At 33.1% G+C, this 14,283-nt stretch overlaps 1 protein-coding gene across 3 annotated transcripts in view; it reads right to left on the bottom strand.

Annotated features, from left to right (window-relative positions):
* Window positions 1–14,283, bottom strand: part of KYNU (kynureninase) — a 115,331-nt gene that overhangs the window by 65,340 nt on the left and 35,708 nt on the right. For all 3 annotated transcript variants that reach the window (XM_086718492.1, XM_086718491.1, XM_025935306.2), the window contains exons 5-8: window positions 7,944–8,005; window positions 6,317–6,388; window positions 4,720–4,794; window positions 2,023–2,169 (exon numbers count right to left, since the gene is read on the bottom strand). In XM_086718492.1, the coding sequence (XP_086574618.1) occupies window positions 2,023–2,169; window positions 4,720–4,794; window positions 6,317–6,388; window positions 7,944–8,005 (356 nt within the window). The remainder of the gene's footprint in view (window positions 1–2,022; window positions 2,170–4,719; window positions 4,795–6,316; window positions 6,389–7,943; window positions 8,006–14,283) is intronic.

Raw genomic sequence — 14,283 nt, 5'->3', positions numbered from 1 at the left:
AAGATCATTTTGGTTCCTGCCATACTTCATTTCTGGAAACTTTCTTCTTTTTTAAATCTTATTTAGCCATTTCTCACAGTGACTCTTTTATGCCATTTTCTCCCCAGGATTTCCTAACTCGTTTTTGACTGACACCTTTAATTTTCTCTCTGCCTTTGTCTTCAGCTTTATCTTCATAGACCACCCAAGAGAGCTATGTAAGTGTACATTTCAAATAACTTTTCTCAACATCCATTGGGAATGTGGGAAATTGTCTAGCAAGAAAGAGTATAAAGGAGTGTTAGAATAATTTTGATAATGGATAAATTGAAGTCTACTCTGTCACCATTTCACTCGCATAGTCTCTGTCACTTCTGTGCAGTTACATTTAGATGGAACTGCTCATTCCTACCTTCATTTGACTGAAAGCTCAATGAGAATTTCATGTGGCAGGCATTTATTATACTTTTTAAGTAAAAGAGAGCCTGAAAAATACCAAGAGAACGGTTTTAGCAACCAAAGTAGTTAAGAATGAGAATTACCTGTGGCACCTAAGCAAACAAATTTATTTTGCTTTTAAATGGGAAATAAAAGAAAATAGATATCTGAGCCACACTCCATAGCTTTGTATTTGTTGAGGTCAGTAGAAGGTGTGAGGGTTCCCTAACTAAACAGTGGAATGTGTGCAATACAGTGGATACTTTACATTCTTCCTTCTCAACACTGGATTTATGAAGTGGGTCCTGTTGTCCCAAATTAACACTTGTGAAAGAGGCTCAGAAAAGTCAAGTGATTTGCCTGAGATCATATAACAATTAAATGACCTAGTTAAGGTTTAAAGCTCAGACTGTGATTCCAAAGCCCGTGGTCTTTCTTCTCTATCTTCCTGCCTCATTTCAATGAAGGTTAATGAGACATGCATGTACACTAAGGGGATCAGGGACTGCTGGTTACTCGCATAGCACTGAAAAATATAATTTTTTATTGACCTCTCTTTATTTTGGTGTTTAACATTTAAAGCCTAAATTAAGAAGACATTATCTTTATATCTTTCGTAATGCACCACCTTCACAGTTATCCATCAAACCAGTTGGAAGCCGTGGTTGGAAATTCCTAGAGACGGCGGATAACGGTGCTAAATTTCTTTTCATTAGTTCTATTCATTAGCTTCAATAACTGAATATATTAACTAGACCTCACACATATATTAATCCCATAACTTGTTAATGTTCAGAAGAAAATTCGATTGTCACCTTTTTAAATGCATAATTTCATCGTTGAATCACATAGAACTGTTATGTAAGGATTTTAAATACAAATTGTAACTGTTGAACATTGATCCTCTGATTTCCTTTTTCAGGCAAACAAACACTAAAAACACTTTTTTATAAACACTTATATAAAAAGATGCAGTTTCAAAATAGTAAGCAATTTAAGTGTGATTTAGTAATACATATGGAAAAATTCTCGTTATTGGCAGGATAATAATTTCTCAACATTCTTAAGAACAAAGTGGCTTTTTAAAAGTACACTGTGTAAAAATCGATGGTTAATTTTTATTCTGCATCTCCCTTTCTTTGAGCACCTAGGGTTAAGTGAGAACTGAGTTATATTTAGAATGAGTTATAGCATGACAAAGTAGTAGCGTTGTGTTTCGAACAATCCTGGCATATGCAGTTATTTTCTGAAGTATTCTGTCTGGTGCCTGGTGATGGCATAACTCAGTACAAATGACATCACCTGCATGCAGAAACCTCACCTGTCTTACTGATTAGAGGCAAACTTTAGGAGAGCAGAAGGTAGTAAGGAAGTGAGGCCATAGAAGTGACAAAAAGAGGTTTAAAAAGAGATGCCTCAAGCAAAAGACTACAGATTTTTTTTTTTTAATGTAAGACTTACTGTGTTGTTTTGTTTTGCTTTTAACTGTTGAAATAATTTTACATGGGTGCAAACAAAAAGATTTCACTACAATGTGCAGTTAGCATACTTCTCAGTAGAGTGATTTTTTTGGGCAATGTGGGAAGGAGAAAATGATGTGCATACCTTTGCTTGTCCAGCTTTTGTGATGGCAGGTATATTAAAGAGCTGTCCAGTGTAAAAATGTACCCCACTGAACAGGATCACTGCAATTGAGTCTCCTTCCTTCTCAATTACTTCAAGGATATCCTCTGTTCTCAATGTTTCTTCCCCCTAAAGTCAAGTTAGACACAAATTACACCAAATCCACAATAATAAATTTATCACTTCAAATTTTCCAATCTAAAATTCACTTTGATGGAGCACCTGGTGGCTCAATCAGTTAAGCGTCAGACTCTTGACTTTGGCTCAGGTCATGATCTCATGGTCCTGGGATCAAGCCCCATGATAGGTTCTGCACTGAGTGTGGAGCATTCTCCAGATTCTCTCTCTCTCTCCCTCTCTCTCTCTACCCCTCTCCTACATGTGTGAGTATGCAGGCTCTTTCTCAAAACAAATAAACATAAAAAAAAATAAAATTCACCTTGAACTTTTCCCACCTAAGAACAATCAAAGACAATTTTTTTTTTCAGATTAATGGTCGTCAAAAATCTGACAAGAGAGCAGAATTTTGGTATGGTTTTTGTTATAAGAAATGATAATAAAATAGTAAAAAAAATGTTTATAAAGTAAAGTCTTTGCAAAACCCTACTCACTTGAGTTTTTTCTTCAGTTTTTCAATTAATCTTCAGTATCTCCATACCTACGAATTGTTTTCTCCTCCTTCCCATCCAGTAAAGTATCAGAAAGTACTAGAAGTCCATGAAATATTAAATGGCGAAAATTTCTTGAAAATTATTATTTCATTTATCAACCTATCACAATTTTTTCCAGGATAAAAAATCCTTATAGATCTTTCATCTGAATATAACCTAATCAATATTTTCTGTTACTTTAAGGAGAAACTCTCCTCCACATTGATCTAAGGATCAAGATCCAAAAATCAAGGGAAATATCAATAAAAGTCAATATTATCAAGGTTAGTTTTCCCTACTTATCCCCAGCTAAGACTAATTATTGCTTACTTAGAGAAAATGGCTAATTAATTTAGATTTGGTCTTGCAAACAACTTGAGCAAAAAGAAATCAGCTAAATAAATACAAAGTATCTACTTGTCCTAATCATTCTTAATCATTCATAAAGTTTTTATGAATTTTCTACTGTGCTAAATCTGACATAGTTTTGAAGTCAAAGTATAATTAACTCCATTAATATCTGAGGGAAACTCCTTAAGGTATTCATAAATTTTCCTTCAGTTATTTTAATTTTTGGTAACTGTTGCTATTTGTCCATTACTATGTCCCATGTTAAGCACATATATATCACAAATACAGCACACACTTTAATTTCTACTAGAAGCTTGGAACTTGTTTACAAAATTGAAATCTATAAAAATGGTATCGATGCTGAAATCTCTAAATTGTTAACTGATGTATACTTTATATGTAAAAAGAATGATTTCAGTAATTGTAAGAAAAATTCTAAGTAAAATTAATAGCATGGTAATCCAAAACCTTTTTCTGGGAAGAATCTAATATATTTGTCCACCATAATTTCAAAAAGAAGATTAATAGAAGTATTATATATTAACAATCTATATATTTGAGGATTCAGTATAAAGCAAATAAGAAATATATTTTTTAATGGCAGAATGTGGTTCTCTCTGATGTTGAATTTCTCTAATCTCGTAATGCTAAAGAATGTTCCCAAGATTATGATTAACTCATGAGGTTCCACAACACTTGTCTCTCTTAACATTAAAACGTCTGGTAAATTAGTGGCTATATTCATTTTTAGTAGAAATTAGCAATTTTTATATGAGGTATGAAATAGATATGCTGTCACAGGTATGAGAACTTTCCATTCCATTAATTTATTGCATGTTGGCAAATAGAACTAAATGGAGTAGATTTTAATTTCTCAAAGTATTCTGAATTGAAAGAAATAATTGTTCAACATTGGCTTAATAGCCTGGGAGCATCATTTGTGAGACCTACAATTTATTCTGTGTAGATCTCTTGATGCCAAATTACACAAGCTACAAGGTTCATATGTCAAAGTCTGTGCAACTTAGCCTTACATACATCTCTATTAATGTAAAGTACACAGTATTTTAGATCGTAAACATATGTCAAACCTGATTAGGTATTTCCTTTGTTACCTGTTTAAATATGAAGGTATTGCAGAGAGATAAAGTAACTATCTCAAAGTCCCTTGCCCGATAAGTTGATGGGTCTGGGATTTCTGTGGAGTGTATTAGCCAGGCTGAAAAGCCCAAGTCCTTTCCACTAAACCATATCCCTCTCTACACCTGCTTTGAGTCAAGCACAAAGGACAACATCTGATACTTAAGAGTAAAAAGAGATATTTCAACAATATCATTTTAAAGGCATCCATAAGCTATGGCGCTTGAAACTGAAAATGATATATGTAATTTGCCATCCTTTCCATCTCACTGAAGAATATGAGAGACTCTAGTGGTATTCAAAGGAAAATAGTTTGCTCGTAACATGACCATCCCTTGAAACATGAAAATAAATACACCTCTTAGTTAATTCTCCATTGTAAGCAAAATTAGCTAACAGTAACAGAAGTATAGGTCTTTTATATTTTCTTGAAAGTTCTATTAAAGTAATGAAGATAATAAACTTCTGAGGAAACTGAAGAAAAAAAATCAATCCCAAATAGAAGCATAATGAATATTTATTTATCTTTCTCTCATACCTCTCTTGGCTTTACAATCCGCATACTCTTCTCAATGTTAAGTCCATGTAGTTGAAGCTGTGACTCAACAGCATACTGGAAAAGAAGAATGATTTATTAAATCAAGTCCAATGCACAGAAATACATTAAAATAACTCCAAAAAGAGATAATAAAATGACAATAAAAGCACACTATTATATTAACTTTAAGGTCAAGGTTAAAAGTGACTAAACAGAACACATCAGAGAAGAACTGCTTAATATAGTTTATACACAGGAATATGAACATTCCTTGAAGCACTACATTTTTCATCTAGACTTTAGGGTGTTCCAAGTGATTTTTAGAAGATGTCTTGTCACCTAACAAGTCAAAAATGGAGCTTACAAAATAACCAGAGTGAGTACTGTGGACTTGCTATGTTTGAACTAGAGTATAAAAAGGGCTTACCCTAAAAAGAAAGGCTTTACCCTAAAAAGAGTAACTAATAAAAGGAAAGAAGATCAGAAATTTCCCTTCCCTGAGCCTACAGGATATGAATGGGAACAGGAAATTACAGGGATCCTGAATTTTTCTCAATATTAGGGTTTTCATCCTTTTTAGTGAAGTAATGGCTATTAATTTGATTAATAATGTCAATAATATATAATTATTAAGCAATAATTAATATTAGGGTTTTCATCCTTTTTAGTGAAGTAATGGCTATTAATATGATTAAATGACTTAAAATTACAAGATGTGGGTTAGAATAGTTAGCAGTGATAACAGAAAGACAGAAATCAAATTTGTCTAGCACTAAATCTGAAACACGCAATACACTTTTAGTTGTGTCTCTGTCTGGAACAATCAAATTTCTTAAAGTAGCAAGATTTAATGAACAACAAAAAAAAGTTTTAATCTTTAATAAATATTTTTTTTCAATAATAAAGCAGCAATAATTATGCTAGCATGCTATCGACAAATAAAAGTTTATATCCTTATTCTATGTAGCTGAAGGGTTAAGCACTGGGGTATGTATTGATTTGATTTCATAAAATAAAACAGCAACAAGAGTTAATAAAACATTTATAACTGCACTTGATTTAAACCAGCAGTTCACTCAATGTTTTTAAAAAGACTAATAAATCAATGTTCCTATTCAATCCTTTCCTCCCCTAACACATGTTTTACTTGAACAGGAGGAAAAAAAAAAAAAAAAAGCTACAGTCTATATTTTATTTTTTTATTTATTTTTTTTTTAAATTTTTTTTTTCAACGTTTTTTATTTATTTTTGGGACAGAGAGAGACAGAGCATGAATGGGGGAGGGGCAGAGAGAGAGGGAGACACAGAATCGGAAGCAGGCTCCAGGCTCTGAGCCATCAGCCCAGAGCCTGACGCGGGGCTCGAACTCACGGACCGCGAGATCGTGACCTGGCTGAAGTCGGACGCTTAACCGACTGCGCCACCCAGGCGCCCCTACAGTCTATATTTTAAAAATGCCTAATCAAAAGCACTTGACAGATGTTTTTATTGTAAGGTTACTTGGAAGAGATTAGTGAATAAACATTCAAAGCAGGCAAATGGTGTGCTCCTCTAGGAAGAGTAGAAAGAATATAAATATAATTTGAAGAATCCTTACATGATCTGAAGGGAAGGCTTTGGCTTCCAAAAGAATCTTATACCGTTTTGGTGTAGGCTTAAAAAATGATAGCTGCAATGAAATGGATTTATTGAGAAAAGCATTAATGCACAATTTATACCTGTGTTCATTGTATACCACATTACTTAATTACACATCTCCAGCATTACTTAATTACACGTCTGCATGTCTATCAAGGGTACCTCTGCCAATTAGCCTTATTTCCAATGAATTACAAAAAAGATAAAGGTATTGGTTCATTACATTTATCAATGGAAAAGCAAATTTGGGAGACAATGTGAATCAGATAAAAACAAATTCTCAAACTTTACTTAAATTTTAATTGATAAATTATCTTCCTAGTGCTTTTAATGGTGATTTCTCTATCATGAGGCTGAAATATCATGTTCTATATAAATCTTATTTATATTGATTTATCTTAGGCTGTTGATTTGGTTTCTGGTACATAATATTTCCACTGCTTTATGATTTTATAAGATTTTATTTTAGGTCCAACTAAAAGTACTTCAGGCCTGACATGAGACATTTGGCATTTTGGAGGCACCAGGGAGAAGTGGCTTATTTGTTCAGGGGGCCTTTCTTTCCCCCCCACAGTTCCTAGAAGATAACAATAACAACAATAGCAATGGAATGATTGCTGCTGTTAACTCAGTGTTAATCATTGGCCAAGTGCTAAAGCAATTTTCACATATCACATTTCACCCTCCGTGTATACCTGCAAAGTAGGTACTCTTGTTCTCATTTTCACAAAGGAGAAAATGAAGATTTAGAAATCACTAAAATCTTGTACAAGGTCAAACAGACATTAAGTTACTTAGCTAAGAATCAAACCCCAGGGCGTCTGACTTAAAACTATGCTATTTACCATCATGTTTAACATAATTCATGAACATGTCCCTCTGGGGATATTTCATAATCATTTCTTCATTTCATTAAAATAAAATATTAATATAGTCATTGTGCACCTTGGTTACATAGACATGTTTCCAAAAACTTGCTTAAAAATGAAAATATTTTTCAAAGCATCAAGCAGTTACTATAGGCACCATATTCCAAATCAAGAATATATTTGACATCTTAAGGTATACATATTTATTAAGTACTTAGGCATTATGAAACACTTTAAATACAGTAACTCATTTAAGGTATTAGATCCCTTTTCTCCAAGCTAGTTTTATTTTTTAATTCTTTTTTAACCTACTCCTCCAAAATTAATATACAAAAACATAACTGATCCATAATCCCACCCTGCTAACGTCCAGCATACTGGAAAACTCTTTCTGAAAACCTCAGTGTTTGCTGGCATTTGCACATCATTGTTTTGTGTGCTTGCAAGCAGTTTTGCTTTTAACCCACTGTGACTTTTATTCCTTATGTTCTGAGATAAGAACTGTTCATCATTTTAAAGCTCTTAGCAAGAGTCAACTCTCCCATGATTATGAAGAAGCCTTTCTATCACAGTCCAGCATTTCCTGGTAAAAATGAAAATAACCTCACAACTTATTTTTAAATAAGTAAACCACCAGATGCTCATGAATTAAAGATAGAAAAATGTCAGATTCTACAAATGAGTGTATACTAAACATTGGTGGGAAAGGAAACTTACCAGTAGAAGATGTAAATTAACAGTCAAACCATTCATTAGGGCTATTTCTTTCTCATTGGCTCCTGCAGAGTAAACATATCATAATTTAGATTTTTGTATTCATGCTAAAGTTACTTGGAAAAACAAAGTAGGAAGGCTTTGCTCCTTCATGCTTAATGCTTTTAGAGATAAGGACATATTTGATGTGTCATCACAAAGAAATGGAAGTTTTCCCGCTTGACTCATTTTGCCAAATGATATCTGGACTCACATGCACATAGCTAGCTAAAATTATATTTACTTTTTGATATAGTAAATAATAGCAACAAAATAATGAAGCATTTGCTTTTTCCTGTAAACTAAAAATGATTTATCCTATTATCAGGTAGTTTACCAAATTCCCACAGAGTACATTTTTGTGGTAAGTGTATCTCGAAAGAAATCAAGGCCAATCACAGGTTTAAAGCTGGTTGTTTCAAATGTCCAATTAAAACGCACCTTTAATAAAGACAGCTAGTTTGCCAAACATAATTCACTGTTATTGCAGTGAGACATATAGTAGTTTATAAGACAAAAGAGCTAGGAAGCAAAATACAAAGACCTAAATAGCTCTGGGATTTATTCATACACACCGAGATACAAGATAATTAATATAGATAGGTATCATCTGGTGGAGAACACATGCAAAATTAATATATCCACTACACAATCATAATCTGATCTCATTCTTAGTAAGGAGGGTTTGAGTGCTAGAAATAGACCTAGAGACAAAACATATATTGGATACTGAAGAACTCAGAGTAATACAACAACAATAATACTTCCTTATTTTTAGTTCTTATGATGTCTCTTAAAAGCAATTAGACCTGTGGAATAGGAAAAATCTATTTAACCACCACTGACAAAAATGGGTGCCTTAATGTTTGTAAAGCTGTATCAGGTGTTAGAGAACATGTACAATACAAATCCCATATTTCATATCCAAAGAGATATTTCTGTTAGAGTTCCATTTTAAAAGAAGAGACAATAAGTACAATAATTAATCTAATTTATAGATAGATTTTAGGATAAATTCACTTGAGGAGAGGCCACTAGAAATAAGTTTGTAACTTAGAAATTTATATTTCAACACAGTCATCTAGTCAAGAAAAACTTTATGTTGCATTTAGCAGATAGATTTCTCCATTTGATCATTTGATGTGCAAGGTTGGTAAACAATTGGTTAGAGAAATATCCCTGGTCATTTGTTAAGGTGAACAGCGTCTGAAGTCAGTGAGACCAATCTCATTCTACATTCCTAGCAGTAAATAAAATTTGTCCTAGACATACAAGATAGATATGAATATGATAACCTTATGTTGCATATAGTGGCATATGTCTTCTCCTACAATATGAAAATCCTTTGGAAATATGTAAGATAAATGCTGCCAGCTTTACTATATTTGTTTCTTTGCATTATGGTATGATTTTTTACTGTTATTTCTAAAACAAAACATTATCTAAGATATCTAACGTGATATTATCTTTAATTCTCTGAAGCTAATTACATGCATCATTTCTGAAAACCATTTATTTCAAAAAATATTTTGGCAGGAAAAGTGAAAGGAGAAAAGGAAGGAAAAGTAATATAAAGAGAGAGGAGATTTCATAGATACAGAAGCATCTGAAAGAATGTAATGAGAAGAAAAAAGAATTCAATAAGTTAGTTACCACAAAATGAAAACAAAGAAATAGAAGAGGCAGGAAGGGAGGGAGACTTTCTGATGAAGTTTAGACATCCTATTTTTGCTTAACAATTACACTCTGATTAAAATGACTGTAGATTTCTTGAAAATTTTAGTCCTCTAAACAATACAGTGTTCATTGTGGATAACCTAATTTTTTTTTTGTAAAGAATGTAATGAACCGTTTGTGCTAGGCACAATTAATGTAGACATACACTTTACCCTGCTTCCAGCCCACCCTAGCCCCCACTTTCAATGGCATACTAATGGCTGGATCAATTCTTTGTAAATAATCCCTCACTGTCTTGAATAATTTATCTGTCAGGATGCACAAAAATTATCTCATCTTAGAACACTCCAAATTCAACCAAGTACTCCACAAAAAAGATCTCCTCACCTGCTAGTGAACTTTGTGAAGGAGACAGTCTATTTAACGTGTGTGCATATGTATGCAGGTATATGTGAGGATGGTGCAAATATTAAAGTTTCAGAACATTAATGGAAATGTTTATTTCAAATATAACCTAAAAGCACTGAAGAATCAAGGGTTCTTAACATCAAAGGACCACAAATCAGACTTTTTTAGCATGTTTTTAAAGGAATATTTACCTATTTGACCTATCTTTTGATTAAAACTGCATTTCTGAAACCAACAGTTGTTCTTCTAAGATATTTCAGTATCATCATCATGCCATAAGAAAATTTTAAAAATTAAACAAACTGAAATTCTTTCAAGATGGTTTTCCTTGTTCTTTTTCTTTTTCCTAAGAGCTTTTTTTGAATTAATGTTGACACATCAAGAACTATCCGCATTGCAGGGTAAAAACATTTTTAAACTTCCTGAAAGCTTATCAAGATTTGAAAATCTTTACTTTAGAAGATCACCCTCTCTTAGAAAAAAAGAAAGTTTCAAGATTACATTGGGAAGCACTGTCTACATACATTATCAACTCCCTGTAAGTCAAATATAGGAGGCTGATGTTCATTACCAACATTTCCCTGCATGTTTCTAATTTTAGTTTAATTTCAAATATTTTGCCAAGAGATGATAGGGCCCCCAGCTGGTTAGTGTTTAATAAGAGGATTCATGATGGATCTCCTACCTGCCATCCATGTTCTGTATAATTTATTAAGCAGATGCAAATGTTATTGTGGATTTGCTTATTTATAAGGTTTGTAGTTAGGCTAACTCTCAGAACTTTCCATTCTGTGTTTCAAGTAGTAAATTCCTGCCGCCTCTGTAGGTAGCTAGTGCATGGTTAAGGATTTGTAACTGGAGACAGCTTCCAGGGATTATTGCTTCTCAGAGGGTCAACCATGAGTTTCATAAAGCAAATTTATGTCCACATTACAACATTTTTATAAGCTGAAATGCATGTATCTAGCCCTTTGTGATTTTTATGCACCCAGGGAAGAGTAGGCTTAATAATAATACTAATAATATTCTTCAGCAATTCTATTTCTAGCATCTTGATAATATGACATTAATTATAAGGGGAATTTACTCCATGTTTTGCAAAATTGTTGACTCCATATAAAATGTTTTATTAATAGTTTTTCTGCTCATCTGAAATTGGAATTCTTTTCTATGTCTATGAAAAAATGTAGGTGCTAATTGTCTCCTCCTCCTCTCCAACTACTCTATCAATTTGTACACGTAATAATTTTTATTACCCTCCTGCTACTTCTTTTAGGGAAATTTTATGGTGAAATAAAGGCTGTGGTTTTAAGAACCTGGAAGATTCTATCATTGCCCCAACTATACAACTTGTCTGTTTGCTCATGACACATTTAGGTAGCTGGCAACTAGCAAAAATAAATTTGACTTCCGCTGCTCTTTACTGTGCTTACCATATAATTATTTTAATTATTTCATGATTTATACAACATCTACTTCCAACCAGGATTTGAGGTTTCTTTGGTTACAAAGTGAGGGAGCATTATAAAAAATAGCATTAGAGTACAATATATGCAGATGAGAAACAAACAAAAACTGTTAAATGTTTTTGTTACTTCCAATTCAGTCAAATTTCCTCAGATTTTCCTAGGAATCCAGGCAAAAAGGGAACCTGGGTGGGATTTGCAACAAACAAGATAAATACAAATATATGTAAAAACATTTTCTAAAATGATCTATTCCTAATAAAACAAACAGTGTGAACTTATTCATTTTTCAACTTGTCTTAAGAACCATTTCTCTAATATATACAACTGAAAAAAGTAAAGAAAATTGAAGGATAATAGTGACTAAAACTTTTTTTAAAAAAGTACCAAGTTTTAAAAATATCATTTATAATACACATTTGTAGACACAGTCAATTCATATTCCTTTGGTCAATAAGAAATAGTAGAAATATTTCTCCTGATAAAACACAAATTGTAGAGAACAAAACAGACATGTAATAAAATCACAATTAAACTAAAGATCACCTTCATTCACTGACATTTCAAAAGAAATTTTACAACGTATTTGTCATATGAGGCTTGAGACTTCAATAAGACTATCTACCTTATGTAAATCATTTAATATATATACTTACTATATATAATAGTTACTTATGATATATACTAACAATCATATATCTATAAACAAAATACATAATGTTTCTTGAGCTCCATGTCTACAAACGTGACTGTGCTCATTTCAAGAAGTAATTGTTATCTTTTACAACCCATATCATTAGGATCAACTGTCTATAATTCAGTTAATACAACATTAAGAACAAAACCACAAAAAAACAAAGAAGTTTGTCCCATATGTGTGATAACTTTGTATGGTATTTCAAAGACACAGAAAAATCCATAAAAGTAGAGTTGATAAATATATATATTTAATTTTTTAATACATTCAATCCTTTTACTTGTCTAAATAAATCTGACTAGTTAGTGGGCTTTTTTTTTTTTTTTCATTTTCCTTAGTAATTATAATGAGAGGTGGCTCGTTTAAAATTTCAGTGATTGCTGTGATGCATTTGCTGGGCAACAAAATACTTGCATATTTAATAAGTTTCAACAGAGCTATAAACTTTTAAATGGTCAAAGGAAATCTTTTTGCAGGGTTTATTGGCTTCATAAATAAATCTCACAAAATAATATTACCTTCCCACTTGCCTGGCCTGTATATAAATATCCTAACTTGTCTTTAGAGGATGATAAATATTAAGCACAAAACAACAGGATTAGAATGCAGTGTATGTTCTGAAAGCAAACCTCGTAAAGAAAAAAACAATCCACAGCTAAAGAAAACATATATGCTCAGGTCAAATTAATCCAGGATTTCTTCAGGTTTTTTTTTTATTTCTATGTTAGACATTTGAATGAATATAATTAGCTTCTAAAAAAAATGAACCCATATGGAAGCATTATTGAACAACGATTTAACACATCCTTAAATATAATCAAGGACTTTCCTCCATCAGAATATACACTCCTCTGGATAATGCTGACACCTGATCAAGTGCTCTGTGTTCTCAAGGACCTGATTGGTCTGGTAGGAGATGTTAGGTTTTCATACCTGCCCTGGCTGACCAATATTCTGCCCATGGGTCCCAGCCTCAGGCATTGAGAGCTATGCAGATTCACCCCAGGGCTCCTTGCAAAGGTCTGGATTCAAGCCCTGCACACTCAGCCTGTCTCGTTGTGCTGCCTCCAAACTGTGTTTCCAGGCTTCCAACTGCTACTTTGTTGAGCAGTGGAGGTATTTCTGGTCTATAGAGATTTCTATTGATTTTTTTTTTTTTTTTTTTAGTGCTGCTATAAGTCTGTAAATCTAATGTTTTTCCTATCATTTCTATGTGTTAGGAATAGAAGGGATCCCTTTCAGTTTGTACTTAAATCTGTTATTTTAAATGAGAAGTCAATATTCTGATCCTATAATATAACCACAAAAAACAGAAATGTATATGGTATAATGATTACTCAACAATGGCTAGCAGGAAATAGCACTTGCTTTTGCTTGCAACCCTTCTATTTGTTTTCAACTTTATGAATATGTAACACTATTTAACACAAAACTAAAAATAGATTTTCCTTAGAAGTCTGGTAATTTGGGCTACATCACACTTGAGTGTCTTTTCCACTGTGCATGTGATGGGGTTTGCTGTAAGGTGACCCTATTGAGCCACTGTATTGGGAAAACTCATGTCAGAATCTTTAGGTTGTCCAAATATCACAGAGAAGACGTTAGTAGTTTCCTGCATAGATAATGGATGCTAAGTTAGAACAGAGGCAGGTAAACATTTATTTAACTCTTTTGTTTTCACCAAGGAATTTGTTATAGACTAAACTGTGTCCTGCTGAAATTCCTATGTTCAGGCCTTAACCTCCAGTGTGACTGTATTTGGAGACAGGGCCTAAAGGAGGTAATAAAGTTTTTTTTTTATTTTTTTTTTTTTAATTTTTTTTTTCAACGTTTTTTATTTATTTTTGGGACAGAGAGAGGCATAGCATGAACAGGGGAGGAGCAGAGAGAGAGGGAGACACAGAATAGGAAGCAGGCTCCAGGCTCCGAGCCATCAGCCCAGAGCCTGACGCGGGGCTCGAACTCACGGACCGCGAGATCGTGACCTGGCCGAAGTCAGACGCTTAACCGACTGCGCCACCCAGGCGCCCCAAGTTTAAATGAACTCATAAAGGTG

The sequence above is a fragment of the Puma concolor genome, chromosome C1, assembly GCF_028749965.1.
Source record: "Puma concolor isolate L17-30 chromosome C1, mPumCon1.1.hap2, whole genome shotgun sequence".
Classification (NCBI taxonomy): domain Eukaryota; kingdom Metazoa; phylum Chordata; class Mammalia; order Carnivora; family Felidae; genus Puma; species Puma concolor.
This window is presented reverse-complemented; position numbering and strand designations above follow the sequence as displayed.